Below are 27545 nucleotides of genomic sequence, written 5' to 3' on the forward strand. Positions count from 1 at the left end.
ACGGCTGCATTCAGAGATATGAATTGTAAGGAAACAATATATGAATTCATAAAATGAGACAAAAAAACACAAGATATATATATCAATAAAGGTGAATTCACAAATTTTTTTTTGTTAATTTTCTTCAAGTATTTTGTTCATTTGCAGATAATTTATCTGGATCATTCTAAGTTTACAATTTGATTTGTTTATTTTACTTGAATCATACTAGGATCCATCTATAAAGCAAAAAGCCTATGGACCCATATCTTCAGTTTCGCTCAGGCAATGTTGGTGAGTTTAGTGAGTCAACTCCATCTGAGATACAGCCAAATTCTAGTCAACCCAATGATAATGCAAGTATGCAAGTTCAAACCTTATAAAAATGTTATTATTTCTTCATATATAATTTATTATTAGTATTATTATTTATTTATTTATTATAACTAGATGGTGCTAGTAGACAAAAGAAAACTAGAGGTCCCACTCAAATGTGTAATATTTGGGGTACTCATGATGATGAGCGCCTAATAGTCAATTGGAACAAACTTGACCAACCTGATGACAAATTGGCAACAAAGTTATCATCGTTCATTGGAACTATTGTGTGTGATGGGAAAAATGCACTACTCATTTACAAGAATTGGCATAAAGTCCCAGAACATTACAAAGATCACATATGGGCACTTGTACAGGTAAATGACACAATATTGTACGAAAGATGATCACATGTGAAAAATAGTAAACATGAGTAATGTGATTAAAACGACACTATTTATAATTTTGTTTATTTTTAATTTTTTATGTGGGAAGATTAATTTTTTATCATTGTATTCTTCTCTCTCTCTCCTCTCTCTCTCTCTCTTGCTCTTTTTCTCTCTTTTTTCAGTCAAAGTTTGATCTTCCAAGTCATGCTAGGAAGTGGGTTATGAAGTGCTCTGGTAAGAAGTTAAAAGACTGGAAGGCAAACATAAAGAAAAATTATTATAAGAACCACTTGAGTTTTGACCAACAAAAGCATTATAAAGATAGTAGAGCATATGTTGATCAGTGGGAACAACTTATTAAGTATTGGGCCATCGAAGAAGTAAAGGTATACTCGATCTGATCATTATATGTTATTTTGCTTGCTGTAGTTTGGACACCATTAATTTATGCATTTGTAATTTTAGGCACAAAGTGATAAGAACAAAGCAAGTCGTGCAAAGCGAAAGTATAATCATACTACTGGAACAAAAAGTTTTCCACGTGTTCGAAAGGAGCAGGTTAATTCATCTTTTCATGTTGTATGTTTAATATGATAAGGTATACATAAGATGACAGAATGATATAATTTATATTTTGGAATATATTATTTTGTAGAAAAATAAGTTGGGACACTCTCCAACTCGTGCTCACATGTTTAAAGTATGTTATACAAAGGAGACTAGAACCCCTGAGGCAACGAAAGCAATGATAGTATGTACCAAATAATTATATGTCCATTTGAACTTGTAGATTAGTTAAAATTTTCATATTATAGTGTTGAGTTATTGAAATGTATATATTAAGTTATGTTTTTTGCAACCTTATAGGATGAAATGAATGAGAGGACAACCTTAAATGCAAATTTATCGAATAAGGGCCCAAATGATGCATTTGGACAAGTGATGGGTAAAGAAAAACATGGACGTGTTCGCATGTATGGATTAGGTGTCTCCCCGTCTAATTTATGGAGAGATACATCTAGTCATAAAGCAAACCAAGACACAACAATGGATGTTATGGAAGCTGAAAATTCGGAGCTAAGGTCCAAAGTTTCCTATGTTCAGCATGTTCCGAATAACTTGACAAACACATCTAATCAGGTAATTTTTTTAATAGAATTTATAAGTTATTAATGTTTTCCTACACATATATGCATACATATATCTATGTGTGTGTGTTTGTAAAGTTAAATAGTTCAAATTTGGTTAGGCCACAACAACTTCTACTCCTCTCGACATGGCAGCTCGACATCAAGCATGGTCTTTGTCATCGATACAAGATACTTCTCTTACTCAGGTACCTACTAAGAGCTAATCATAGATATCACATTACTTCCAACATTATTTTAGAATAGCATGCAACACTTATTTTACAATTAACCAAGCAATGAATATTGCGGACATAAATTTCATTATTTAAATTTAGACAAAATGTGCTACATAGTCTAAATCATGACATGACGAAGTTTGTGCTTTTTTTATAAAAAAAATTAATTTAATTTTCTTCTGAAGCTTTAACAAGACATCTCTCCATCATTTATTACCGCATGGGCTCTTTCTGATTCTCTCAAAATATTGCTTGAATGTAATTAGTTGATTGTCATTTTTCACAATTACATTTGATTTACATCGTTGAGGTTAGGGGATCCTGATATTGATAATGGACATGGTTTTGATTGTTGTTGATTGGTGCTTTTGGTTGTTATTGAATTTTTAAGCTATTGTTTGATATGGTCTAAAGATTTACAGTTGTTATTTTTATATAATTTCTTGTAGTGTAGTGAATCAATTAACTGATTAAAGCATTTGGCTTGCTTATCTACTAGAGAAATCCATATCACTTTCAGTTGTGATCATCTTCACTCTAGCACTTTGTACTAGTTTTTTTTAACTATTATTTATTAATTTTAAATATACAATTACTTAAGTAGTTAAATCTTGATTTATAGGTGGGAGATATAGTTGTTCTAAAAAGTGTCATTTGGCCAACAGAAATAGTTGCAACCGAAGTACTTAAAAGCACATACGCATCTAAAGAAGTACAAGGGGAAGAACTAGGACCTGACTATTGGGAGGTACATGTTCAAGTGCCAATCAAACCTAATGAGAGCTTGATCCGATCATATGGACTTGTCAAGACAGTTGGACAAGCTATTGGAGCTCATGTTGCTTGGCCTTCTCCATTTGTGGTATATTTCTTTCGTAAATACTAATTTCATTAACAAATTTATATTAACTTAAGATAGTTTCAATTACCTTCATATGTTTATCTTTTGGATGCAGATTTCACAAGTTATGGATGCTAGCCGAGAATATTTATACAAGTGAGGTTGAGAATTTGGGAACTGATTTTATTTTTGATAATTTTTCTCGTCGGAATATGGATATCACTATGGCTTTTTTAGAACTTATGGTTAGAATAATTTTCTTTTAAATTGTTTTTGCTTTAACTTTGTTAGTGTGGTAGAATATTTTATAATTTTGACAAGGGATTTTTTTTGCAATATAAATAAATTTATATTTCAATAATAAATAATTGATTGTGGTTTGAATTTTTTTTTTATTTTTGATGTGATGATCTTATGGTGGTAATATTTGTTTATTATTATGAAAATATTATAGGATGAATGGATGTCAAATTAATATATGATGTGGCAATTAATATTTAATTGTTTATAAAATCGATTCAATTTTTATAGGTATTTACGCATGCATAATTGTAGCTTTTAAAAGTGTCAATTAAAAAAATATATAAGTGGCATTTTGTAGTAGTGATAGTAGCTTTGCAAAGTGTCACTAAAATAAGTTCTAATGGCACTTATATTTATTTAATGGCACAAATGAATTGGATTTAGTGGCATTTATGAAGGTGTTATAAATATCAATTGTGGCATAATAAGCATCAATAAAAATCCATATCGTGGCATTTTTTAGATTGCAAGTCTTCTTTAATGGCACTTGATAGCGTCACGAATAGTGCCTACCATGACATTAAAGTGTCACTGAAAGGTTTTAGTCTTGATGGTGTAATGACACTTATAAGTGTCACTAACTCTTTTTTTAATGGAGCTTGATAGTACCACAAATAATATCTATCATGACATCAAAATGTCATTGAAAGTCTTTAGCCATGATGGTGTAGTGGCACTCGCAAGTATCTACCATGGCACTCGTATCTACCGTGGCACCGATAGAAATGGCACTTGTTTAAAATGCCACAAGACTAAAAAATGTCATTAGAAGAGTAGTTTTGTGGCACTTTCAAGTGTCACTAAACTAAGAAAATATTATAGTGATAGCTTTTTTCTATTTTAAAATATAACTGTTAACACTATACTATAGTGGCGTTTGAAAAACGCCGTTATAGCTTCTTCTTTTTTTCTTTTATGAAATTTTGCTAATTCTGTGATTTTAAAAATAAACCGTTCATTTTTTATTATTATTTTATAAAACGAACACTATAATTATTGATTTACCCATACTTAATGATGCATACGCCCTCAAAAACACTTTGGCAAATATAATAGCAAAAGGAAAATAGGCCTTCAAACTATAAACACAAATACAAAAAAGAAAAAAAAAATCAAATGTATTTGTTTCAAGAGAACATACATAAAATATGGTGCCAAGTAAATTCTGATTGTGACACACAGCTTAGTTTTATTTGATTAAATCCTCTTCCCTATACAACTTACCAATACATCTCATAGCCATTCAAGAAGAACAAAGAAAATTTCATGCCAATGTATTACACAACAACCCGATATTGTTTTCATGGAGAACCACCAGCTTTCGGTCCAGTAGGACGCATCTGCTTGTTTCTTGCCATCGTTCCACAGCTGTTACATGGTTCCTTTATCATTATTAGAAGGGGGGAAAATCATGAAAATCATCCAAGTTAAAACCAAATCCATAGATTTACCTGTATGGTAGGCATTTTCTGCACAAGTTTTGGAGTCCCCCACATGCATGAAAAGGTATAACAAAGTGTCAATCACCATTCCTGCAAATTTATCAATCCAGTATGGTCAAAGAAGGAAAGGTCCAGCATGTTTACAACTAATTTCATCTGAGCATAATTAATTAGAAAGGAAATGTTATTTTTCCAGCATATATACTAACTAGAAATGTTCCCTCTCCTCCAACAACAGGAAACTATGAGCTCTGTAAAAGCAAATTCCCTCACAGATAAAACTAATCATAATAACAACACAACAGCAGCATTAACTACACTCCTAGAATTTACATTGAAGTGTCTACAAACATGCCAAAGACAAGCCAAACAAAAAATAAAGAAAGACATGCCAAACACACCAGATCCTAGTGTAAGTGTTCTGCAACCACTCATGCAGAACCATAGAATGTTGCTTCGCCATTGCAAACCATTCTAACGATTATTTTGATATAGATTCTTGAATATCACCCAAATTTCTATCAAAATGAAAATGTTATGTCTATCACTACCCAATCCATCAAGCAAGTTTGAATGCAACCCATCTATGCAGATAAATAAATGTTTTAAGGTGCTCCTATAAGAAAATGCCATGCAACTTTTAAGATGAGGCCCTAAGATCTTTCAGAAAACTAGTAATACTGTAAGCAAATAGTAGGCAATAATGAAGGGTACAATAAAAACCATATATCAAGGCAAGTTAAGTACTCTGATCCATGTATCCAAAGGTAAAGAATTAGTCAGATTGTGTCACAAGCTCCTCCGATTCTTTTATAGCACTTGTTACATAAAATATAAACCAATTAAAGCAACTTTTGTAAAGATAATAGATCATATTTATACTAGGATGATATGAAGTTTCCAAGTCAATAAAACCTAGAACATAAGAAAGCTCATTTAGACTATAACCTCCACATTATAACATAAGACTCTTGCAAAAATATGACAACGGTGATGAGAAGACACAAGTGCCCCATTAGAAAATAAAAGGGATGGGGAAAAAAAATTCTTTTTAACTTAAAAATTAAGCCAGAATTCACACTAACAACAACATTGTATTACATAGGAATAGACCCTAATTGTTAATGATGATAGTTTCATTTATAATGATATCTCTTGCAAGGTGTACCACCCACATAAGCCACCAACAATACCACCCACATAAGCCACCAACTAAACAACCTAACTATCCCAATATTGAAGAAAAGGTTACTGAATGTGGTTGGTGAAGTTAAGCAAAGCAAAAAGGCCATTATTCTGTTCATTGGTTAGTTCCACACTCTAGGGGGAATCTATGTGCTAATTCCAGGAATAATAAGAAATTCAAAATCAAGAGAAATCGATATGCTAATTGTGCAACTTATTGACAGTCAACCTATTTTAATAAAACCTATTCAAATAAATAGTTAATGCAACTTATTGACAATAAACCTATTCAAATAACCCAAGATAAAATCTGACCACGTTGTGAATAAATAGCTTCTCAACCATGCAGAGTTCTCCATCCGGAAGCTGTTTGATAGAACATACCATAATAAATTACCATTAAACTAAACATGAAGTTGAATTGATTTCTTCAATTAAAATGGGCTAAAAAAATATTTGAAACTCACTGGAGTGAGCTTGTTAAAAAGTGGCGCAATTAAAACGTCGTACACAGTCATCATCACAAAAGATAGTACAAGCATATACCCACAAAGATAGATGGCCAAGTAAGGACCTCCTTTCTGCAACCCAAACAAATGAACATTTTTAATCACCAACCACCAAAGTAAAACTGAAATGTCTTAATACAATGAAAAAAATAGTTGCTAGAAGTTCATTGAGTTTATGCTCAAATAAACATGGCAATAACTTCAAAAAGACACATGCAGCAACTGAATCAGGTGGACCAATCGAAACAACATTATCCCCAATAAACTGGTAAAAAGTGTCAATACTGACAAATAACAGTACCTGTACTATTACAATAATTGTTGCGACAATAGGCGGTCCAATTATAGTTGCTAGGATGGTTCCTTTAATCATGTCCCTAATGAATAACCATATTGTTTGCTGTTACTTCAGCAAAACAAGAGCAAGAGTGTAACAACTAAGTTTTTAAGGTAGGAAATAACAATATATGAACATGACAATCAGTAATGAGAGAGTACAAACTTTGTTGAAACCATGGCGGGCCTCAATGACAAATGTTGAGTATAAAGAAAATGGCAAGTCAGTAATCTGCAAAGATTCCAAAATAATGAATATCAACTAGTTTGAATACCATAGGAATATAGTTATTTCAATGCATCCACTTATGAGGATGCACATTAATTTAAAAAAAAATAAAAAATCATGCCAAATATGATGTATCCATTCCATCAGGTGCAGCCAAACCAGGAAAATTAGCTAGCCTTGACCTATAATAAGTTTAAGCAGTTTGTGGGCAAGACACTAATCCAAATATAAGCAATCAACCAATTCATATTCAAGTATAAACCCAAACCCAAACCCAACTCAACAAAAAACAGGTTAGAACAGTTTGTGGGCAGGACATTGACACAAATATGTGCATCCTCAACCCAAATCAGCCAATTTATATTCAAGTGTCAACCCAACCCAACCCAACCCAACAAATATTCCCTCAATCCTCATCCTTACTAACCCATGATCTAATTACTTCATACCCAACCAGTGAATATTTTGGCAAGGAACCTGTTATCTCACACACTGCCACCTAAGAACCTCCACAGAATCTTTGACGACATATTTCATTATGACAATTTAAAAAAATAAAAAATAAAAAAAAAAGAGAGACAAAAAGAGAAGGAAAAAGAAAAAAGAAAGAAATGTTATGCATTAATGCATTAATGTCTGAAACAAGTAACCATCTTGTTAAGCAAATCCAGCAGTGGGTATACCCAGCCTTTCAATTGGCTACAACCCACATACAATCTCCATCTACATGTTATTGTCTAATTAAAAAAGGAAACTCCTTATGCATCACAACAAGCTTATACACATCTAAGGTCTAACTGAAGCTCCTTGGGTGCTTAAATACAGTTAACATGATTCTAAATACATAATTTGACGAAATTCACTTTTAAAACAGAATATGGCACATCACAACAAGTAAACCAAACATTCATTATCTGCAGATCAAAAAGAAGGTTGATATGTGCACCTATGACCAAAATATAACACTGACCAAAAATGCAAGGGTGTGTGCACTATTTCATTCTCTTCATTGAGACCCATGTACACAAGGAAGTCTCTTGATCTCTGGAGTAAAGAAGAAAAATTAGATACAGAGAATAGTGTTCCAGCACAACCAATCCATAATCTAACAACAAACCACTCACCTTCCATTATTTGTTGCAGCATTATTTCATTCTCTGCATTGACAATCAATAAAGAAATAGTACCACAGACACCATAAGATACACACCATGGGAAGGTTGAAACAATAAATTAATGTTTCACCTACATTTTTTCCTTCACCATAACAAAAGTTATTCATCAATGGACTTGAAACTGCAAGATTTTAAATGCTCAATTAAATGATGCTACTGTCACAAGGGGAGAAATTATGTTGATGTCAGGCACAACTAAAAGTACAATAGGCATCCATGAAGTAACTAGTTAGTCTCTATCAATTCATCCTAATTGAGTTCACTAATTCTGCACAGCAGACAAACCCAAATGATCTTACTTTTCTTGTAGTGACTCCTTGTAACTTGATGTTGTTACAGCTATTGATCACAATGTGGAACATCTGACTATTCAGCGATGTTAACCCGCTAACCACAACGTTGTTTGAATTGCTGAATTCTAGGGTCTGCAGTTTAATGTTTCAATTAATTACTTCAATCAATCATCTAAGAATAAAAAAAGAAACTAAATTAGGGAATATATTGTTATTGGTCCCAGCAAAATATAACTATTGATATTGGAGAAGCACTAAAATCAGGCTTGTCTTATTTAATTCTAAAATAAGACTAAAATATCAAATCGTACCGTGAACATTCATTTTTATTTCTTTATCTCTTATATATATGTGTAGATATCTGTATAAACCCTATCACTTATAAATCATTATCCATAATTTACTATATCATCTTTCATTTTTATTAGTATTGTCATTTTTAAATTTGTAAAATTAACCTGCCTATTGTTCCTCCTCCTCTTCCACCTCCCTGATTTGCCCTGCTGCCAATATGATTTGAGGCAGGGGTGCGGCACTACAAACTAGTCCCCGCTGTCATCCCTAGCTGTTATTTATAAACATATGATGAAATGTAATATATACTCTACCTTGGTAATAATAGGATCAAGATTGTCAAGTATATACAGGATGGATATAACTGAGATGTAGCCATCGCTAGCCTTGTGGATATAACTGAGATGTAACAAAGAGTTAAAACATTGTTGGCTGGGAGGACATGAGGAGCAATATTCTCTTTTGGTCTTAAATCTCTGTTTCAGTATCAAAACAAAAAAAAAATAATAATAATAAAAAAAAAACGATGAACAAGAAGAAGAAGAAAATTTGGAAACTAATTTCTTATACTTTCTCCCGTACTAAAAAATGAAATTAAAAATTGCTAAAAAAATTAATAAAACAACATATATACATATATATACATATATATATATATAGAGAGAGAGAGAGAGAGGGGACATATACCCTCTAGCTGTACGGCTGTAGGAATGGCAAAGCTGTGGAGAAAGAAGAATGCAATGGCTATAATAACCAAAAAGGTGAGTAAGGCAGCCATTGAAGGTGCAATTCTGTTTAGAATTCAACTGCATATCTAATACCACTATAAGGCTAGGGATACTCTTTGAGATAGTGTTTGGATTATAAATTTAATTTTTATTTTTTTTAAAAAGGCAATGATAATATGAATAGAACATAAATTAATTGTTTTTCTTCATTTCGCTTTACCTTTCTAAATGTCATTAATTAAACAAATAAGAATCGAAGAAGAATCACTGAACTGAAGAAGAATCGAAGAAGAATCACTGAACTGAAGAAGAATCGAGAGAGATTTGAGTGAGCGAAAGAGAGAGAAACTAACCTCTGATCGAAGAAGACGAAGAGTTCCAAATCCACAGAGATAAATCACGGAGCTATGCTCAAAATCAAACTTCAAAATCGCAATCCGAGATGAATAACCAAACTGAAGAAGAATCGAAGAAGAATCACTGAACTGAAGAAGAATCGAGAGAGATTTGAGTGAGAGAAAGAGAGAGCAACTAACCTCTGATCGAAGAAGACGAAGAGTTCCAAATCCACGGAGATGAATCACGGATCTATGCTCAAAATCGAACTTTGAAATCGCAATCCCGAGATGAATCACCGAACTGAAGAAGAATCGAAGAAGAATCACTGAACTGAAGAAGAATTGAGATAGATTTGAGTGAGAGAGAACAAGGAGTGAGTGAGAAGGAGACGGCGGTGCTCAAAATAGGGTTTTCAAAATAAAAGTTTAGAGAGATAGAAGAGGGTGTGAAGAGAGACAGGGAAGAGGGTGTAAAGAGGGACAGGGTTTGGAGGCCTTTTTTAAACGTTTTCTATTTACAAAACGGTACCGTTTTGCCTAACAACAAAGGCGACGTTTAAAAAACAATTATAAAAAAAGTGACGTTTAATAAAACGTCGTTAATTAAACGCCGTTAAATCCTCATTTTCCTGTAGTGATTGCTACGGCGGTGCTCAAAATAGGGTTTTCAAAATAAAAGTTTAGAGAGATAGAAGAGGGTGTGAAGAGAGACAGGGAAGAGGGTGTAAAGAGGGACAGGGTTTGGAGGCCTTTTTTAAACGTTTTCTATTTACAAAACGGTACCGTTTTGCCTAACAACAAAGGCGACGTTTAAAAAACAATTATCAAAAAAAGTGACGTTTAATAAAACGTCGTTAATTAAACGCCGTTAAATCCTCATTTTCCTGTAGTGATTGCTACTGGTATTGTATCAGGGGAAGTTGGTACCGTTACCGATGACATTACTGCAATTTAATTTTACTTGTTGGTTTATGCTTGTGCAATTTTGATTGGATCATGTGTTTAGTATGGATTTTCTTATCAACTCACATAGCTATTTGTTATTGTGTTTGTCTCCTATAAATGAGATTTACTATTGACTTTTATGGAACGTTTTATCATGGTATAATCTAGGGGTTGGAGACTGGCATAACATACTTTTCATGATCAGTTGTAGATTGTATTCCCTTTTAGTACCTGGTTTTCTTTAAAATATCCTCTGAATTGTATCATGCAACAATTATATGTAACACATGCACATGCACATTAACATTTTCTTGCTATTGCAGTAGTATATATATATATTTTTATATTTAATCAATTCTTTTGCCCCGTTTTTGTTTTTTTATAGGTCCTAGCTCAAGTCAAGCCACACAAAAGCAGACAAGGGGTCCCACATATGTACATGGTCAATGGGGTACTTCAGACGATGGTGTTTTAAAACTTGTTTCAAATGAGTTGAATCAAGTAGTTGAAGGATACACACCCCTTGCTTCACATTTGGGCGTTTTGGCACGAGATGGAAGTCTTGCACCACTCACGTTTACGACTTGGCATTATGTCCTACAACAAAATAAAGATAACATATGGAGGGAGATAAAGGTAATACAAATATTTACACTACAAGAAATTGCATTTTTCGCAACGCAACAAAATATGTTGCTAAAAGGGAAAATTCGTTAGCAAAGAGTTTTGCCGACACACAAAGCTACGTGGCAACCCGTAGGCAGAAATGAGTTGGCAAAAGTTTTTGTCGACGAAATTATCATTGCATTGTTAAAAGTAATGCCTTTAGCGACGAACATAGTCGTCGATAAAAGCCTTCATCCATCATCGGCAATTTACCTTACGTTGGTAAAAGTCATTCAAATATGATGATTGTGTGGCACTTTTCGCGACACGAATTTGCATGGGCAAAAAATATACTTTTACCAACAACATATGCGTCGGCAAAAGTAAACTTTTGGCGACACATTTTCGTCGGTAAATGTTGTCATTTGCCGACGATTTGTTTGTCGCTAAAGCTTTACTTTTGGCAATGACAAATTGGCATTGGCAAAAAATACACTTCTACCAACACAATATGAGTGGGCAAAAGTAACTTTTAGCGACACATTTACGTCAGTAAATGTTGCCATTTGCCAACGATTTGGTTGTCGATAAAGCTTTAGTTTTGGCAACGACAAATTGGCATCGGCAAGAAAAACAATTTTAGCAACACAATATGAGTGGGCAAAAATAAACTTTTTGCTACATATTTACCGATAAGTTGTTTGTCGAGAAAGCTTTACTTTTTGGCAACGATAAATTTGTAGCGGCAAAAAAAATTGAAAATCATATATATTTTTTTATAAGATTTACATATTTACAAGAGGCATCCCTCAGGCACTACTATTACAAACTAATAACATTGATATTAAATCACCTAAAGTTGATGTGTAGGCAAAAAAACACTGCTGAAAAATATGCTTTTGGAAGCGTTGTATAAAACTTAAAAGGATAAACTCACTAAAATACTCAAATACATCCAAATTGTGAACCCATAGTAAAAACAACAGATAACAAAATGAAATCATGAAACTAACAACAACCCAAATTTGCAGCAAACTAGCATCTAGTAGCAGCCCGCTTCACAGCAACATTGCAGCAGTAGCAGCCCAGCAAAATTCTGCAGCAGCACACCGGCAGCAGCAGCAGCAGACCAGCAGACCAGTAGCAGCAGCAGACTAGCAGAATTAAAGATAAGGCAATCACTATTGTAGTGTGTTACCGAGTGAAAGCAGTAAAGATGAAACCATATTTTCTTTCTTTTGGTAACAAAAATTGAATTTCAACGCAATCACTATTATTGTAGTTAAACAATAATTCTATATTTAGAATTTAGTATGTTCAAATTTGTAAATCTATACTTACAAGGATATGTTCAAATTTGTAAATTTACACTTACAATAATTCTGATTTGCTTCACCGCCACCAATGATGCTAATTATAGTTGTATCAGTGACCAATTAAGGTGCTTAAAAAGATAAAATCCACATCAGGGACGTTCTTAGTTAGCTCACAGAAAAATAATCCCAAGTCTACCACTACAAACTCAAGTGTTATTCACAACGTTCATTTAGAATCTTATAGTATGGACTTAGGGCCATATTTTAATTAAATGAGAGGAAAAGCAGAGGGTAATCAAAATATGAAAATACCTTGTGTATGCTGATATTATTCCATCTTTAGTGAAACTATCTTCTTGTGTGCCAATCTCATGCAAATACAGACAATCAGGATTGTTGCAAGACTGCACCAAAAAAATTTCAATCCACACCTATAACCAATAGTTCAATTTCCAATCAATAATTCAGAAATCATAGCACATTTCTCAACCAGGCATGACAATACTTTGTGGTTCCAAAGCATGCCCTGCAAAATGAAATCCCGACACCTACATAAGAGAATACATAATAGAACATAAATCTTGAATGTAGCCATTTCCCACCTCAATGATCTACCATCCAAGGTAAACCCATGCACTAATTGAATACATCGAACCATTTCCTCCTCCTTTCGGTAAGTAATATATCTGGGATAGAAATCACGTTTAAGAACAGAACAGTTGTAGTGAAGTAATGGAACAAAAATATGTAAACAAGCCAGTATCAACATACAACTGGATTAAAAGCAGAAATAAAATACATCATCAGATTAGGCAGTTTCCTTGTACATATGAACTAATAGAATAAGCAAGAGATTGAAATGAACAAGCAATGTTTGACAGAAACATTTTGAAGTATTTATAACTCAATTTCACTTCTCAAGGAAGATAAAAATAAATACATAAACAAAAACTAGCAATAATGAAAACACTTAGACTTACACACTACAAGTATTGTTTGCAAAATGTTGAATAGCACCAGCTACTGTCTGTGATATAGACACCTTCAGCACCTTTTCATACTGACCAAAATACTGTCTCCGCTAGAGAAGTTGCTAATAAAATGATAAAACTGTTAATGAACAGACCTATACCCCTGTTGTGAGGGGTGGTAAGGGGGGAGAGAGAGAGAGAGCAGAAAAGTACACATGTCTTCATCTGCCAGATTAAGAGGTAACCCCACAATGTAGACAAGATTTCGTTGAATCACTCGCACACTGCAAACTCTGAAGGTAGCAGCTTGTACTAACAAAAATCTATTTACAGAGTACAAATCAAGAAATGCAACCACAATTTGAGGCCTCTCTCTTCTCAATACTGGACTTGGTGCACACTTGGGACTATTGAACTTATTTAAAGGTACTTTTGAAATAATTACTAAAAGAAGCTGTGGATGTGTTTGGCCAAGGCTGCTTACAAAATGCTACAATATGGACATGCATGCGTTGCACCTTTTCTGATGGCAAATTTGAACCAATTATTATAATTAATTAAGTACATAAAAATGACCCCCCACTTAACCAATAAGCTAAGAACCACCTTTGGAGTAACTTCTAAAAAAAATTAAGACATTTGCTTAATTTTGCATCATTTTTGAAATTGTAAGTATTCATTCATTGAAGATTATGGCCTCCACTAAATCCAGAGTTCTCAAATCTAAACACCCCCCCCCCCCCAAAAAAAATAGCATCCTAAAGAAAGCAGGTGAAAGTAAGAAGTTGCTCATTATTTTCCATATTCTCATGAATGAGTAATCATTTATTTGCAACAAATATAGAAACAATAATCCATTGTAATCATAGGTAGGATTAGACTGGTTAATGACATTTTTGAAAGCATTTGTACACTCACAGAACTGGTGTTACCCTACCATGTTTTGCCATATAATTTTATGCACAAATCCATCATTGAGCGTGGGATCCTTGCAGAAAAATGACTTCCATCACCACGCCTAACATAGAAAAATTGCAACAAACATTTCACAAGTTGTAAAACTGATTTCATACCATTAGTACTGTTGGCTCCTCCATATCTTTAACGGAACTAATTCAAATCATGGATTTGTATCCTCAAACGCTGCCTAAAATATGAGGGAGGCATTTAATTCTCACAAGATAACTAAATTGCCTCAAAGATAATCCACTAAGTTCGGTTCATCACTCCCCATAATATAACCAGCCACAATTAGAAGATATATTTATTCAATATAAGGGTTATTATTATTAAGTATAACTATCTTTAAAGGTTCACATTAATCTTAGAGACCAAATACAAAGATTTCGAGTACCTGTTTGCTCTTCAAATTAACATAATAACAAGTGGCTAGAAAAAGGTATGCTACTCACCTCCTTCTATGACTGATAATAGACAATGGGCAGGGGACAGGAACAACAATTGCATCGATTCTTAGATAATCGCTCTCGGATCCTGCTGTCTAAATCAGACTCCTCACCATCATGACATGACAATGACGGATAAACATCTGCTGCCTTGTGCCAACATTTGGGCTTGTCAAACCGAATTAAGCTATCAATGGACTTCAAAGCAGCTGATGGCACATGAACCTCACCATTTGAATCTTCCTTCAAATATGAACCATCACTCCGATGCTCACGATTGGGAGCAAAAGCACAGTAATTAATGATTCCCCAATGATCAAGAAACCAAACAATTCGTGTTAAATCATCAATATCAATGCCAGCTACCAATTCTCGGAAATCATCAACTGACAGTCTCATCTCTGGATTCTCCATGTACTTGGCAACAATCCAGTTACGACATTCCATGTATTTTTCTGGCCTATGTTCAGTTGACTTCCCGGAGAAAAAATGTGGCACCATTTGTCTCTCTAATCTATGCACAGTACTGGGCGAAAACCAATCTGCTCTCCTAAGAAGCTCAAAACCAAATGAGAAGAACTAAAAGCAAATTAATATGACATGATGAGAAATAGAGCAATGTGAATATTGTTAGCACAAGATCAACAAAGACAGACTGAAACAAAACAGCATAGCAAAATATAGAAGATAATAGGCAAGAAATTATTGTGGTCTCTCATCCAAGTGAGAAAATAAAAGAAATGAACTCTATGTGAAAGCAAAGTATGTGATATGGTAATATGGGTGGGATTTCTTTTTTTTTCGTATTTTAACAGGGCAATTTCAATATTATGAAAATACACAACCAATGATTTTGTTTCCTACCAAATCTCACTACTTTTGATGACAAATGAAACCTATAAAATAAAAGAGTTCTCTTTCTCTCCATTTCTCACCTAATTTATAAACCAAAAATGATAAAAGATTTCTCTTTCTCTCCATTTCTTATCACTTGATCCAAACAGACTGTAATATTAACACACATGGAGAGTGAGAGCAATGTGCCAAGGGGAAACTCCAAATCAACAACCCAAAACCTAAAACTCACAAAGTAATAATATGGCACAATGAAAGAGACAAACATATAAAAATAATAATTTGAGCAAATTTTAACGAATACATATAAGCATGTGTACATAAACAGAGAACAGTATGAGACATAATAGTTCAAATATCAACCTAAACCGAGTAGATTAGTGCATAAGAAAAAAAAAAAATATATATATATATATAGAGAGAGAGAGAGAAAGCAAGCACCTGCGTGCATTGGAACAACATGAACTCGATTAGCCCCAAAACGCTTCACAACCCCTCGACCCTCCATAACCGGAGGTGGCGTAATCACATACGCAGCCGTGGAAGAAGACCCCTGATCGCCAGCCAACACCGGACTATCCGCCGGCACGGCCGACAGCGCTGGAGCTGTCCATGCGATACGTTCTCCAATATGACGCCGTTCTGCAGGTTCTTGCCCTTCCCACACTGAATCGCCTTCTCCAGGGCCACAATCGCAAGCACAGAGGAGTGGGGGTGATTGACTGTGTGCTTGATCATGGGAGGGAAGTGGGAGATTCGAACCCCGCCATCCGTTAAGACCTCACTCTCGCGGGCAATCGGAGCCAAATCGATGTGACCCGATTGAGGGTCTTCTTCGAATTCGGATTGTTGTTGTTGGTCGAGGTCATCATCGTCTTCATTTTCTTCGTCATCATCGTCGAGGTCATCGTCTTGGGGCTTGGGTCGTCGACTAATTTGGGGGTCTCTCTTTCGCTTCTTCTTCCTCCACTTGGTGCGAGTCTCTGTGGAAATGGCAAAGTAGAGAGAGAGAGAGAGAGAGATTGATGAATTTTGAAAATTGAGTAGCAGAGAGAGAGAGAGAGTGAAAAAGTTAGGTTAGTGGGGTTTGTTTACTTAAGAAGGAAGCTGGCATTGCTGAAAGAGAAAGAGGTGGAGTGAGGGAGAGCGAGCGAGAATGGAGGGTGGTTAATGCAGAGATTTGTGGGGTCTGCGATTTGGTGCTGTCGTGGTTTGAACTTGAAGTATCAATGCTACTACAGAGCTACGGAGAGAGAGAGAGAGGAAGCTCTGCCTCTAATTTTGTAGCCCTTCTATGCTCAGACAATTAATGTTGGAAGCATTATAGCATCTCCATTTTTTTTAATTAAATTTAAATTTAAATACCAATTATCTCTAATGCCTCTGTATACAGGTTTTCCTCAGCTTTATCTTTTCAATTATAACAATAATAAAATGTCATTTGAAAACTTAACTGCTCTTTTACAGCATTTTTAAATGACTATTAAAATTGGAATAAATGCTATAAATAAATTAAACTAATTTGAACACTAAAAATCAAAATTATATTTTCAAATTTTAAAAAATTATTTATGACCTCCTAAAAAATAAAATTATACAAAAATAATAAGTATTTTTTTATTTTTTCACCAAATTTTTTTTTAGTTTTTTAGGAAAAAAATTCTAAAATAAGTTTCTGAAAATAAAACCAAACATATTGAAATTGATAATTTAACCAGATTCTTTGGAAAAGTTTAGATTATCTCAAATTAGCCATCTAAACTTAAGAGTGTTTTTGGGCTTGATGGGTTCATTTTGTGATCTAATTCGATGATCACTTTAATTTTACAATTCAATAATTAGAATATTTAAAAAAAATTGAAAAATTATAATAAAAATACAAATAACTAAATCACCTCATTTCACTACCAAAACTTTTACCGACGAATAGTATTATCGTCGCTAAATGTTTAACTCTTTGCCCATGCCAACTTGTCGTCGCCAAAAGTAAGCACATTAATAGCGACGCTTATTGCGTTGGTAAAAAATAAGCCTCGTAGCTAAAATTTATGAAATTTTGGCACCAACCATTATTTTTGGCGCCTAGTCAATGTTATGCTTTTTTAGTGACGATAGTAAATTGCGTTGGTAAAGGTCTACTTTTCCCAACGAAATTGATCACTGTGTCGCCAAAAATATACTTTTGGCTACGAAAAATTGACGTTGTCGCCAAAAGTAGTCGCCAAAAGTGCAATTTCTTGTAGTGTTAATATGAAACAAGTTGAAATGCATATTACAATTGGATTCCATATGAAATGCATATTACAAGTGTAGCTGACATTGCATATTACAAGTGTGTATAATTGTAATGCAGGCTCGTACAAATGCAGATGATTCCATGAAGAGAATAATAATGACTTCATTTGGGAAGAAATTGAGAGATTGGAAAAGTCGAGTGAAAAACATGGGATACACACCCTTCAAGAATGATGCAGAAAGGTTGGCTCATCGACCGGATAAAGTACATGAGGATCAGTGGCAGGCCTTGGTCTACTATTGGGGCACTCAGAGTGCATCGATACAATTTTATTTATGTGAAAAAAGGTTTATATATGATGATTTTTGATAATATCTCAAATGAATTTCATATTTAATAGAAATCAAGCAAGAAGAATAGAAAAATCCGAAAGAAGAAGACACTACATCATAGAACAGGTCGAAAGCCTTTCTCGGTAGTTGGAGTGGAGGTATAATTAGACATTACATCTTGGATAGATTTTGAAATTTGTTAAGTTTTTAATATGTATAAGATTGAAAATTGAAATTTATTTATCTTTAAAATTCATCTTCTCATCTTTGTCTTACATGTTTTGTTTTATCTATCTTTTATTTACAGGAGACGAAAAAGAACAATGGGGTTCCTGCTAGTCGGCCACAGGTGTGGATGGCCGCATACGAGAAAGATGGTACTTCCAATAGTGATTCAGTTAATGAAGTTATGGTATGTGATACTGCTTTATTGGATGCTAATTATTGAATTCAAAATTGCAGACTCAAATGAATGAGCTAACGGAGCACATGGAGGGATCTTCTTCAGACCCTACTGCATTAAATGAACAGATTTTCACACAAGTTATGGGGCCGGAGCGACCTGGTTGTGTTCGGACGTTTGGATTGGGACCATCCCCCACTGATGGTTTTGGAGGTAGATATAGGCAGTCACAAGAGCAGAATCATATCTTCCAAATTCGAGTTCAAGAACAAGTTGAAGAGCAAGTTCAACAGTATCAAATGCAGTTAGAGTCGAAGATGAATGACGTAATGGAGAAACAAATTCAGGCTATACATGCAGACTTTCAGTCACGAATTGAGATTTTGGAATCTCAATTACAAGCTGCGGGCGTGCCTGTTGCACCAGCTGTAGCACCCTCGAACCCATTACATAGGTAGCAGGTATTTTCATTATTTTTACTAGTTATTACTTTAAATTGCCCAGAGCTACTATACAACTTAAGCCTCTTATTGAATGATAGGTTGTTGATTCACTCAGTAGTCATCCCACTGTTCGGCCAATTTCACATCAACTACAATGTCATGCATTTTCATCCCAAGAGGTGAGCAATCATTTAATCAAAGCTTTTTTGACAATACAATATCTTTTTAATTAAAATACTTGTTCTGATTAAATATAGGTTCACCTTTCAAAGAAAGAGAAGAAGAAGAAGAAGAACTAACAAGGTAAAAGTACTATCAGCTAAGCAAATAGCCTTCACAATTCATTTTTTATGCACACAGACTGTTCAAAGAACATTAGTAATGAATTGAATATCTGTCTGTTTTAGGATTTTGTTTGAAACTTGCTTCAATCTGTCTATATTATTTAGCTGTTGGATATTATTGTTCATTGTCTCTCTGAACAAACTTGGAAATAATAAAATATTGCTAGATGCTTGTTCCCATTCAGTGTAGAGGATTGTGGGGGTTTCACAGGTTAGCTGTGTGAGATTGTTTATCCATTTTATTTGTAATATAAATTTTGTTTTGTCTGTGTATTTGATTATTGGGACTAGAATAGGGTTGCATAGTGGGTTAGAAAACAGACTACAAAGGCTGCTTTTATTGGTGTATAATATTCTCTTGCCATGATTGAGAATAGTCCTTTGTTCTTGGCATTTAGTTTAGGTGTGAAAAGAGTCCAAATTCTCTCTTTGGAGCATGAACAATCAAGAAAAGTTCTATGTTTTAACTGCATGGAAATTCCTTGAAAGATCAAGGACCTTGAAGGCTGAAAGACCTTAAAGAAAAACATTGAAATGCAATTTTGATGGCACCGTTAATACACATTAATAACATAGGCAAATCACCTAATTAGTTTATGGTTTTCTCTTACATGATTTCGTTTGAACACTGTAGTTATTGAATTTGTAGAAACAATCTATAATGTGTCTAAAGTAGATCCATCCTCACATAACCTTCTCTAAAGTAAGAAAAGTGCAGAAACTGTTCTGACAGAAGAAAAATCTCAGAATTCATGAACTTACATTGGCATGTCTGGAAAATGGGCGGGCACTTGACTGTTGATCCAATGTTTGTTTTACAATAAACAAAGGTATTTATGTATGCTAGTTTAATTCTAGTTATGACATGGAGATTTTGGCACGGGTCTCTGATTTAAATTACAAAAGTAACATTTTGTGCTCACTTGATATGGACAAGCTACATTTTGCCCAAGACACAAGTATTTAAACTTGATATTAGTGTATAAAAAAGCCCTCAAAAGCTATTTTAGAAGGTGGTTCTTGAAATTGAATATTACTCTACTTAGACTTCACACACTAACTATAATTTTGCAAGATTTGTCAAACTGAAAGTATAGTATATAAAAGGTCCCTCCTTAGCAGCTAATTTTCAGAGTTCAAGAATGAGAGTGTGAACCCTGCTCTATTTCTATTAATTTAACGGTTGACGAATTTGCAGAAATGTTAACTGACAATTGTCCCATCTAATGGTGCCAGTCAGCAAACCCCCATGCATCATTCTCCTTTCTGGATGGTGTTTTGCTGTTTGATTATGCTGGCTCCAATATGAGAAAATATGCAAGTTTTGCTTGTTTAGTTGAAAATTCACAATGAAATAGATGAGTAAAACTCACAAGTGTTTTCAAGCAGTTCCAGTCATCTACAAGAGGTTGTCCTGCAGGTCTAACAGTTTCCAGCATCAGTAGCCCATTTTTAGATTCGAACAAAAGCTTCACAATAAACATCATAGCATTACTCTGGTCATTTGTGTATTTGAATTCAAGCTCTCTGATGTAATATTACCTTTAGGGCATCACTGCTTTGCTTGTTGGCTTTATTTTATAGATTTTGATTTTTCCTCTTTTTTCCTTGCTTGTAGGGCTTGTTGGTGCATGATATTCGGGTTTTGGATTATTGTTGATGCCTCGCAGTTATTGCTGGTGCCTCATAGTTTATTACATTCTACTAGATGTCTCCTCTTGCTCATTTGAGACCTGAACAAGTTCTTTTGGGAGGCTTTTATTTTGTGGTGTTATATTGAAAATGAATTACTATTTTTAGAACACTGCTTATGGAATATACATGCCTAAATGCTTTGTGTGTTTGCAGCTGCCATCTGTGCTTCTGAGTTACATTTTTATGCTACTATTGCTTCTGAGTTGTGAGCAAGGCTGTGTGTGACTTTTGGCTGGGGTTGATTTTTGCTACCACAGGACTGCTGGTGTTGATAAGAACAAGGCTGATTTTTTGGTGGAGAATGGTGAATTTAATTTTTGGATATGTTATTTTGTGGGTAATGATGATTGGATATTAAATTGAATGTGAAAGTGAATTAATGTTGCATTTACTATTTGAATGGGAGTTATTATTTCATATTAAGGCTATTAGTTTTATTACAGGTATTTTTTTGGTTCGATCACGTAAAATTAGCACAATTTATAATAATAAAAAAAAGATGTCATTTTTAAAACGCCACCTAAACTCTAAAAAGCTAACGGTTAGTGTTTTAAAAAAGATATGACGGCGTTTTGAAAACGTCGCTAAAAGCATAGTGACGTCATGGTAGGGACATTATTTAGAAACGCCGCCTATACTAATATCATGACGTTTTTAAAATGTCGTAAAGCTACAGCGATGGCTGCATCTTCGACGTTTGGTACTAATCGTCGCAAAAGGAATTAGCGGCGTTTTTTAAATGCCATTAAAGTCTGATTTCCAGCAGTGAAAATATAGCTTTCAGCGACCAAAACAACATTAGTAGCCAAAAGTAAAGCTTTTTGGTGACTAAACAATTTTAGTAGTCAAAAGTCTACAATTGGCGACTAAAACTAAGTTTGGTCGCTGATTATATGGGTTTTAGTGACTAAAAAAATTTTAGTAGCCCAAAGTAAAGCTTTTTGGCGACTAAAAAAATTTAGTAGCCAAAAGTCTACAACTGGCGACTAAAAATAAGTTTGGTCGCTGATTATATGGGTTTTACCGACTAAAAAGATTTTAGTAGCCAAAAGTAAATCTTTTTGGTGACTAAAAAAATTTTAGTAGGCAAAAGTCTACAATTGGCGACTAAAAAATAATTTAGTCGCCAAAAGTGGTCATTTTTAGCGTGGGAGAACTAAAATCCTAAGGCGGGAATTAAATTTTTTGCGACCAAAATTTTGGTAGCCGAAAGTGCATCTTCGGCGACGAAATCTGATTTTGGTAGGCAAAAGTTAAGTTTTTTAGCAACTAAAAAACAATTAGCAGCCAAAAGTACAGAATTGGAGACTAAAAAATATTTTTAGTCGCCAAAAGTGGTTTTTTTTATTTTGCTAGTAAATAGTTTATTTTACATAAATTATGTTCAATAAAATAATTATGTTTATACATATACTTTTATATTAATATGGATGTATGTGCTATATAAATAATATATGGTGAATATATAATCATGTGGTGCTATAGAGGTGTAGTGGGAAGAGTGTGGTGGATAAGGTTTATGGTGCGGGAGGTTGGCGGTACGAGTCTCCGCAAGAGCGGATCAAATTGTTCTACAACGAATTATCGTCATGAATGGCACTCACTACAAGAAAAAACACCTTTGGCGACTTTAGTCACCAAAAGTCGACTTTTCACTTCCCCGACTAAATATTTTAGTCGCCGGTTTTGTCGCGAATAGATGGTCGGCGGAGGTATTGGCGACTTAAAAAATTTTAGTTGGCAAAGTTTTAGTCTTCAGCGACCAAAGAATTTGTCGCCAATAGTCAATTACATTTTTGAAAATTATACATTTAGCAACTAATCTTTTAGTCGCCAATAGTGAATTATTTTTTTTTTTAATTTATACATTTGCCGACTAAGCTTTTCATCGCCAATAGTCAATCTTTTAGCGACCACTGTTTTTAGTCGCCAAAAGCATATTTCAGGAAAAAAAAAAAAAAAAAAAAAATTTTACCCTCTGTTGTTCCCAAGATTTGAACCACCGACCCATCCCACATTCCAAACCTTTACGAACACACTCTCCCCACTATGCCACTACAACATCACATAAATATAATTGCAACATATATTATTTATATATTACTTTGACCGGTATTTATACAAAACTATATATATATAAATAATTATTTTTATTCAATATAATTTATGTAAAAAATAAATTATTTACTAAAAAAAAAATTAGATCACTTTTGGCGACTAAATATATTTTTTAGTCACCAAATGTATAGTTTTGGCTACTAATTAGTTTTTAGTCGCTAAAAAAATTCATTCCCGCCAAAAAAAAACCAGTTTTCGCGACCAAACCTGTTTTTAGTCGCCAAAAACGTCCCCTTTTGGCTACTAAACTAAATTTTAGTGGCCAATTGACTGTTTTTAGCTACTAATTTTTTTTTAGTAGCCAAAAAGCTTCACTTTCAGTGACCAAACTGTTTTTAGTCGCCAAAACACGTACAATCGGCGACCAAACTGTTTTTTAGTCGCCAAAACCTATACTTTTGGCTACTAAATTATTTTAGTCGCCAAAAATTGTCACTTTTGGCTACTAAAAAACCTTTAGTCGCTAAAACTCTTATATTCGGCGACTAAACTGACTTTTAATCACTAAAACCCTTATATTCGGCGACCAAACTCTCTTAGTTGGCAAAAGTGATCAATTTTTTCGACTAATTCCATCTTAGTGGCCAATTCTACTACTTTCAGCGACGAAAAATCTAGTTTTAGTCGCGAAATCTGCTTTTTGTTGTAGTGACTTGATAGCGTCACGAATGGTGCCTACCATGACATTAAAGTGTCACTGAAAGGTTTTAGTCTTGATGGTGTAATGACACTTATAAGTGTCACTAACTTTTTTTTTTAATGGCGCTTGATAGTGCCACAAATAATATCTACCATGACATCAAAATGTCATTGAAAATTTTTAGCCATGATGGTGTAATGACACTTGCAAGTATCTATCATGGCACGAATACAAATGACACTTGTTCAAAATGCCACAAGACTAAAAAATGTCATTAAACTAATAGTTTTGTGGCACTTTCAAATGTCACTAAATTAAAAAAAATGTTGTAGTGATAAGAGTAAAATAAACTAAAGTAATGTAGATGGTGTGTGCAGATTATCATGGGTGAAGAGAAGTATACATTGACAACATTCTGCTTGTTTGGTTTCGTTTTTCAGAAAACAGTTTTCAGAAAAATTTACTTTCTTGTTTTTCGTATTTTTTGTTTTTATTGAATTTTTTAATATTTTAAGCAATTTTTTTTAAATTTTTAGACACACTTAACATAAATGCACATAAAAAGTATAATTTTTGTGAAAGAATCTTTTAAAAATTCAGTAAATACCAAAAATACAAAAAAAATTACGAAAATTTAATATGTTTTTCGTATTTTTATGCATTTGTTAATTTTTTAAAATATTTTTTTACGAATTTTTTACTTTTTAGATACATCTAAGTAAGGTACATCTAAAAAAGTAAAAAAAATGTTTAAAATTTTAAAAATAATCACTAAAAACAAAAAAACACGAAGAATAAAAAATTCAGTTTTTAAAAAACTTAATCTAGAAAATTCAAACCAAACAGACTGATTATTTTTATTTATATTACAAACGGATGAATAATGGGAAGAGGTGTACTTTTATCCAAATCGCAATGGGCTAGTTGATTTATTTCACAGCCCTACAACTTGAATGGAAGCACCATACAAAAACACCAAAGAGAAATAAAGAAATTTATGCGATTTGGCTCAAAATTGCCTACATCTGTAGAATGAATAACAACATGGAGAATCCTATGCGATAATTAAAATATTCAAAAATTACGTCACTACCTGAACCCTCTATGCTTAAAGGACGTTATTTTATTTTATTTTCTCACATCTTGTACTTTTATTTTTTTCCTTCTCTCAATCTAACCAAAATATATGATCTTCATCACTATTTATAATAGTATACTTATAATAATTATAGTTCCATACAATTAGATAACCAAATTATATATATATTGATTTTGTCAATAAATTCTGAACTCTACTATCATAATTGAAATATATATAAACTAAATTAATAATTATATGAGACCCACATATATTACATGGAAACCCTATGGTACACACTCCTCAAAGGGTGTGTATCATATGCACCCTATCACAATTGGCGTAACATTATCACAACATTTTATAAAATCAATTACAAAATGTGTAACCTCACCACAAATCAGTTTAACAGAATCTCTGAAATTTTATGGTTATGTAACAAAAGTTTGTGACTTGATTACAACATTTTTTGTTACTTCAATTTGTGATAAGGTTACGCATTTTGTGATTGATATTATGAAATTTTATGATAAAATTACATTAATTTATAAGAGGATGCATACCCTTAAAGGGGTGTGTAGCATAAGATTTCCCTACATAAGTGAATTAATCCTAACACGCTGAAATTCAAGTAGAGGATTTTGGGCCACTACCCAAAGGCCTTTTTTCTTGTCCAAATATCATGCTATGGAGAAAAAGAAGAAATTGAGGAAGAAAATGCTTGAAGAATTAGGGTTCATTGGTATGGCCAATTGACTCGTATCTCGAAAGTGGTAAGAAAGAAGAATGGTGTGAGGGGAAAAGATGAATGACAGAAATTTATTGGGAATGGCCACCATGTCCAAAAAAGGGTTCAAAATGTATAACCATTTTATATATATATATATATATATAATTTTTGTTGCTCACAAAAAGTATAATTTTTTCTCCCAAAAAACATAGTTTTGATTATTTATAACTTTAAGGGTGTACATCATAATTTTACCATTCATAATTTTCAACACAAAAATCATAATTTTCATCACAAAAATGGTAACTTTTACTATAAAAATCATCACTTTTGTTAAAATGGTTACGCATTGTAACATTTCCCAAAAATAAGATGTTGCGGGGGTAAAGGTGATTTGGCATGGGAGGCAGTTAACTGGGAATGTGGATTAACTTGTGTGTTGGATGATGACTTATTCAAGATTTCAGATAAGTTTAGTCACAAAAATTTTCATTATGTTGAAGTGTTGCTTCTCTAATTCCATTGAATGTGTTTCAATTTGTTTGAGACAGCTGATCACATCTGGTGTTACGTAGAAATTCATGGGCAGTGTGGTCTGTCCATTGTGAAATAGTGGGATTCTACTGGTGGTTTTGATAAGGGTTATAGCAATTTATTTGGTTTTGAATTTTCACAAATAGTTTTTTGAGTTTTCAATTAATATTTTTTTTGTTTGTAGTAAACTTTTTTAATTGTTTAATCAATTTTTTAAAAACTTTTTAGATCTACTCAATTTAGATACACTTAAAAAGTAGAAATTTATGAAGAGAATTTTAAAAATAATTAAATAAATACAAAAAATAAAAAAAATATACTGATTTTTTTTTATTATATATTTTTTGTATTTTTACTAAACCAAACAAAGATGGAAGAAATCAAGAGGATGACGCTTTAACGTTGGGGTCATGGGATTTTTTGCTACGTAAGTTTTTTTTTTTTTTTTGTTATTGATATATATACTAGTTTAAAAACAGCTCGTGAAAGGCATGTGTTATTATTGTGATAAATTTAAATTTTAAAAATATAAATCCTCTAATAAGTTATTTTGCTTAGTTTGATTTCAAAAAAAATTAATTTTAGACCATTGCAATGCACGGACTATTATTGTGGTAAATTTAAATTTATAAAATATAAATTTTCTAACAAATTAGTTTGTTTTGTTTTTAAAATTTTTGTTAGATGGATTTTGGTTTGTTTTAATGATTTTTTAAAATATTTTATTCTTTCTTTGTTTCTTTTTTTCTTTTTTTTTTTAAAACTTTTTAAAATCCATATACATCTAAAACAATAAAATTAATTGACTCAGTTATTTATGAAATTCACTAAAAATAAATGAAAATCTAAACAAAAGCCTGTGTGCATTTTTGTTCAAATTTTTATTTATTTTTATTGAATCTTTATATATATATATATATATATTTTGTACTTTTTAAATGTATCTAATTTTGATGCATCTAATTTTTTTTTTCAAAGAGACTAAAATATGAAAAAAAATGATCTGTTTTATTAATAAATAAATCATGAACACATAACAAATTATTCATGTTATTAATAAATAAATCATTAAGTTAATTAATAATTTTTAATAATATGAGAAATATCTTTCAATGAATAATTTGGATAATTTATTGCATAGAAGAGGAGTTAGAAAATAAGAAAATTT

At 33.0% G+C, this 27545-nt stretch overlaps 2 protein-coding genes and 1 long non-coding RNA gene across 4 annotated transcripts; 1 reads left to right on the forward strand and 2 right to left on the reverse strand.

Annotated features, from left to right (window-relative positions):
- Window positions 1-435: 435 nt before the first annotated feature.
- LOC114304069 (uncharacterized) lies at window positions 436-2117 on the forward strand. Of its 2 annotated transcripts, XM_082877187.1 has the most exons (6): window positions 436-674; window positions 869-1072; window positions 1152-1244; window positions 1342-1437; window positions 1554-1826; window positions 1936-2055. In XM_082877187.1, the coding sequence occupies exons 1-6, from the start codon at window positions 471-473 to the stop codon at window positions 2038-2040; spliced, it is 975 nt and encodes a 324-aa protein (XP_082733313.1). In that variant the 5' UTR covers window positions 436-470; the 3' UTR covers window positions 2041-2055. The 2 variants fall into 2 exon arrangements, with proteins under 2 accessions (XP_082733313.1, XP_082733314.1); XM_082877188.1 differs by lacking the exon at window positions 1342-1437 and having other exon boundaries at window positions 1936-2117.
- Window positions 2118-4290: 2173 nt separating this feature from the next.
- LOC114311720 (uncharacterized) lies at window positions 4291-7470 on the reverse strand. The gene is made up of 2 exons (XR_014334780.1): window positions 6835-7470; window positions 4291-4728 (listed from the first exon to the last, which is right to left on the reverse strand). It is a non-coding gene; the product is annotated as an uncharacterized LOC114311720 (long non-coding RNA).
- Window positions 7471-14652: 7182 nt separating this feature from the next.
- LOC114277120 (SWI/SNF complex subunit SWI3C-like) lies at window positions 14653-16532 on the reverse strand. Its single transcript, XM_028218963.2, has 2 exons — window positions 16266-16532; window positions 14653-15511 (listed from the first exon to the last, which is right to left on the reverse strand). Exons 1-2 carry the CDS (start codon window positions 16330-16332, stop codon window positions 14982-14984), a joined length of 597 nt encoding a protein of 198 aa, XP_028074764.2. The 5' UTR covers window positions 16333-16532; the 3' UTR covers window positions 14653-14981.
- Window positions 16533-27545: the final 11013 nt, after the last annotated feature.

Source organism: Camellia sinensis, chromosome 7 (assembly GCF_055761805.1).
Source record: "Camellia sinensis isolate YWXY chromosome 7, ASM5576180v1, whole genome shotgun sequence".
In the NCBI taxonomy this organism is placed as follows: domain Eukaryota; kingdom Viridiplantae; phylum Streptophyta; class Magnoliopsida; order Ericales; family Theaceae; genus Camellia; species Camellia sinensis.

Coding starts and splice junctions, on each gene's coding strand:
- LOC114304069 (XM_082877187.1), top strand. CDS start 471: ATGTGTAATATTTGGGGTACTCATGATGATGAGCGCCTAATAGTCAAT. Junction 1,073..1,151: donor GGGCCATCGAAGAAGTAAAG/GTATACTCGATC, acceptor TTGTAATTTTAG/GCACAAAGTGATAAGAACAA. Junction 1,245..1,341: donor CACGTGTTCGAAAGGAGCAG/GTTAATTCATCT, acceptor ATTATTTTGTAG/AAAAATAAGTTGGGACACTC.
- LOC114277120 (XM_028218963.2), bottom strand. CDS start 16,332: ATGGAGGGTCGAGGGGTTGTGAAGCGTTTTGGGGCTAATCGAGTTCAT. Junction 15,512..16,265: donor TGTTGTTCCAATGCACGCAG/GTGCTTGCTTTC, acceptor TTAGGAGAGCAG/ATTGGTTTTCGCCCAGTACT.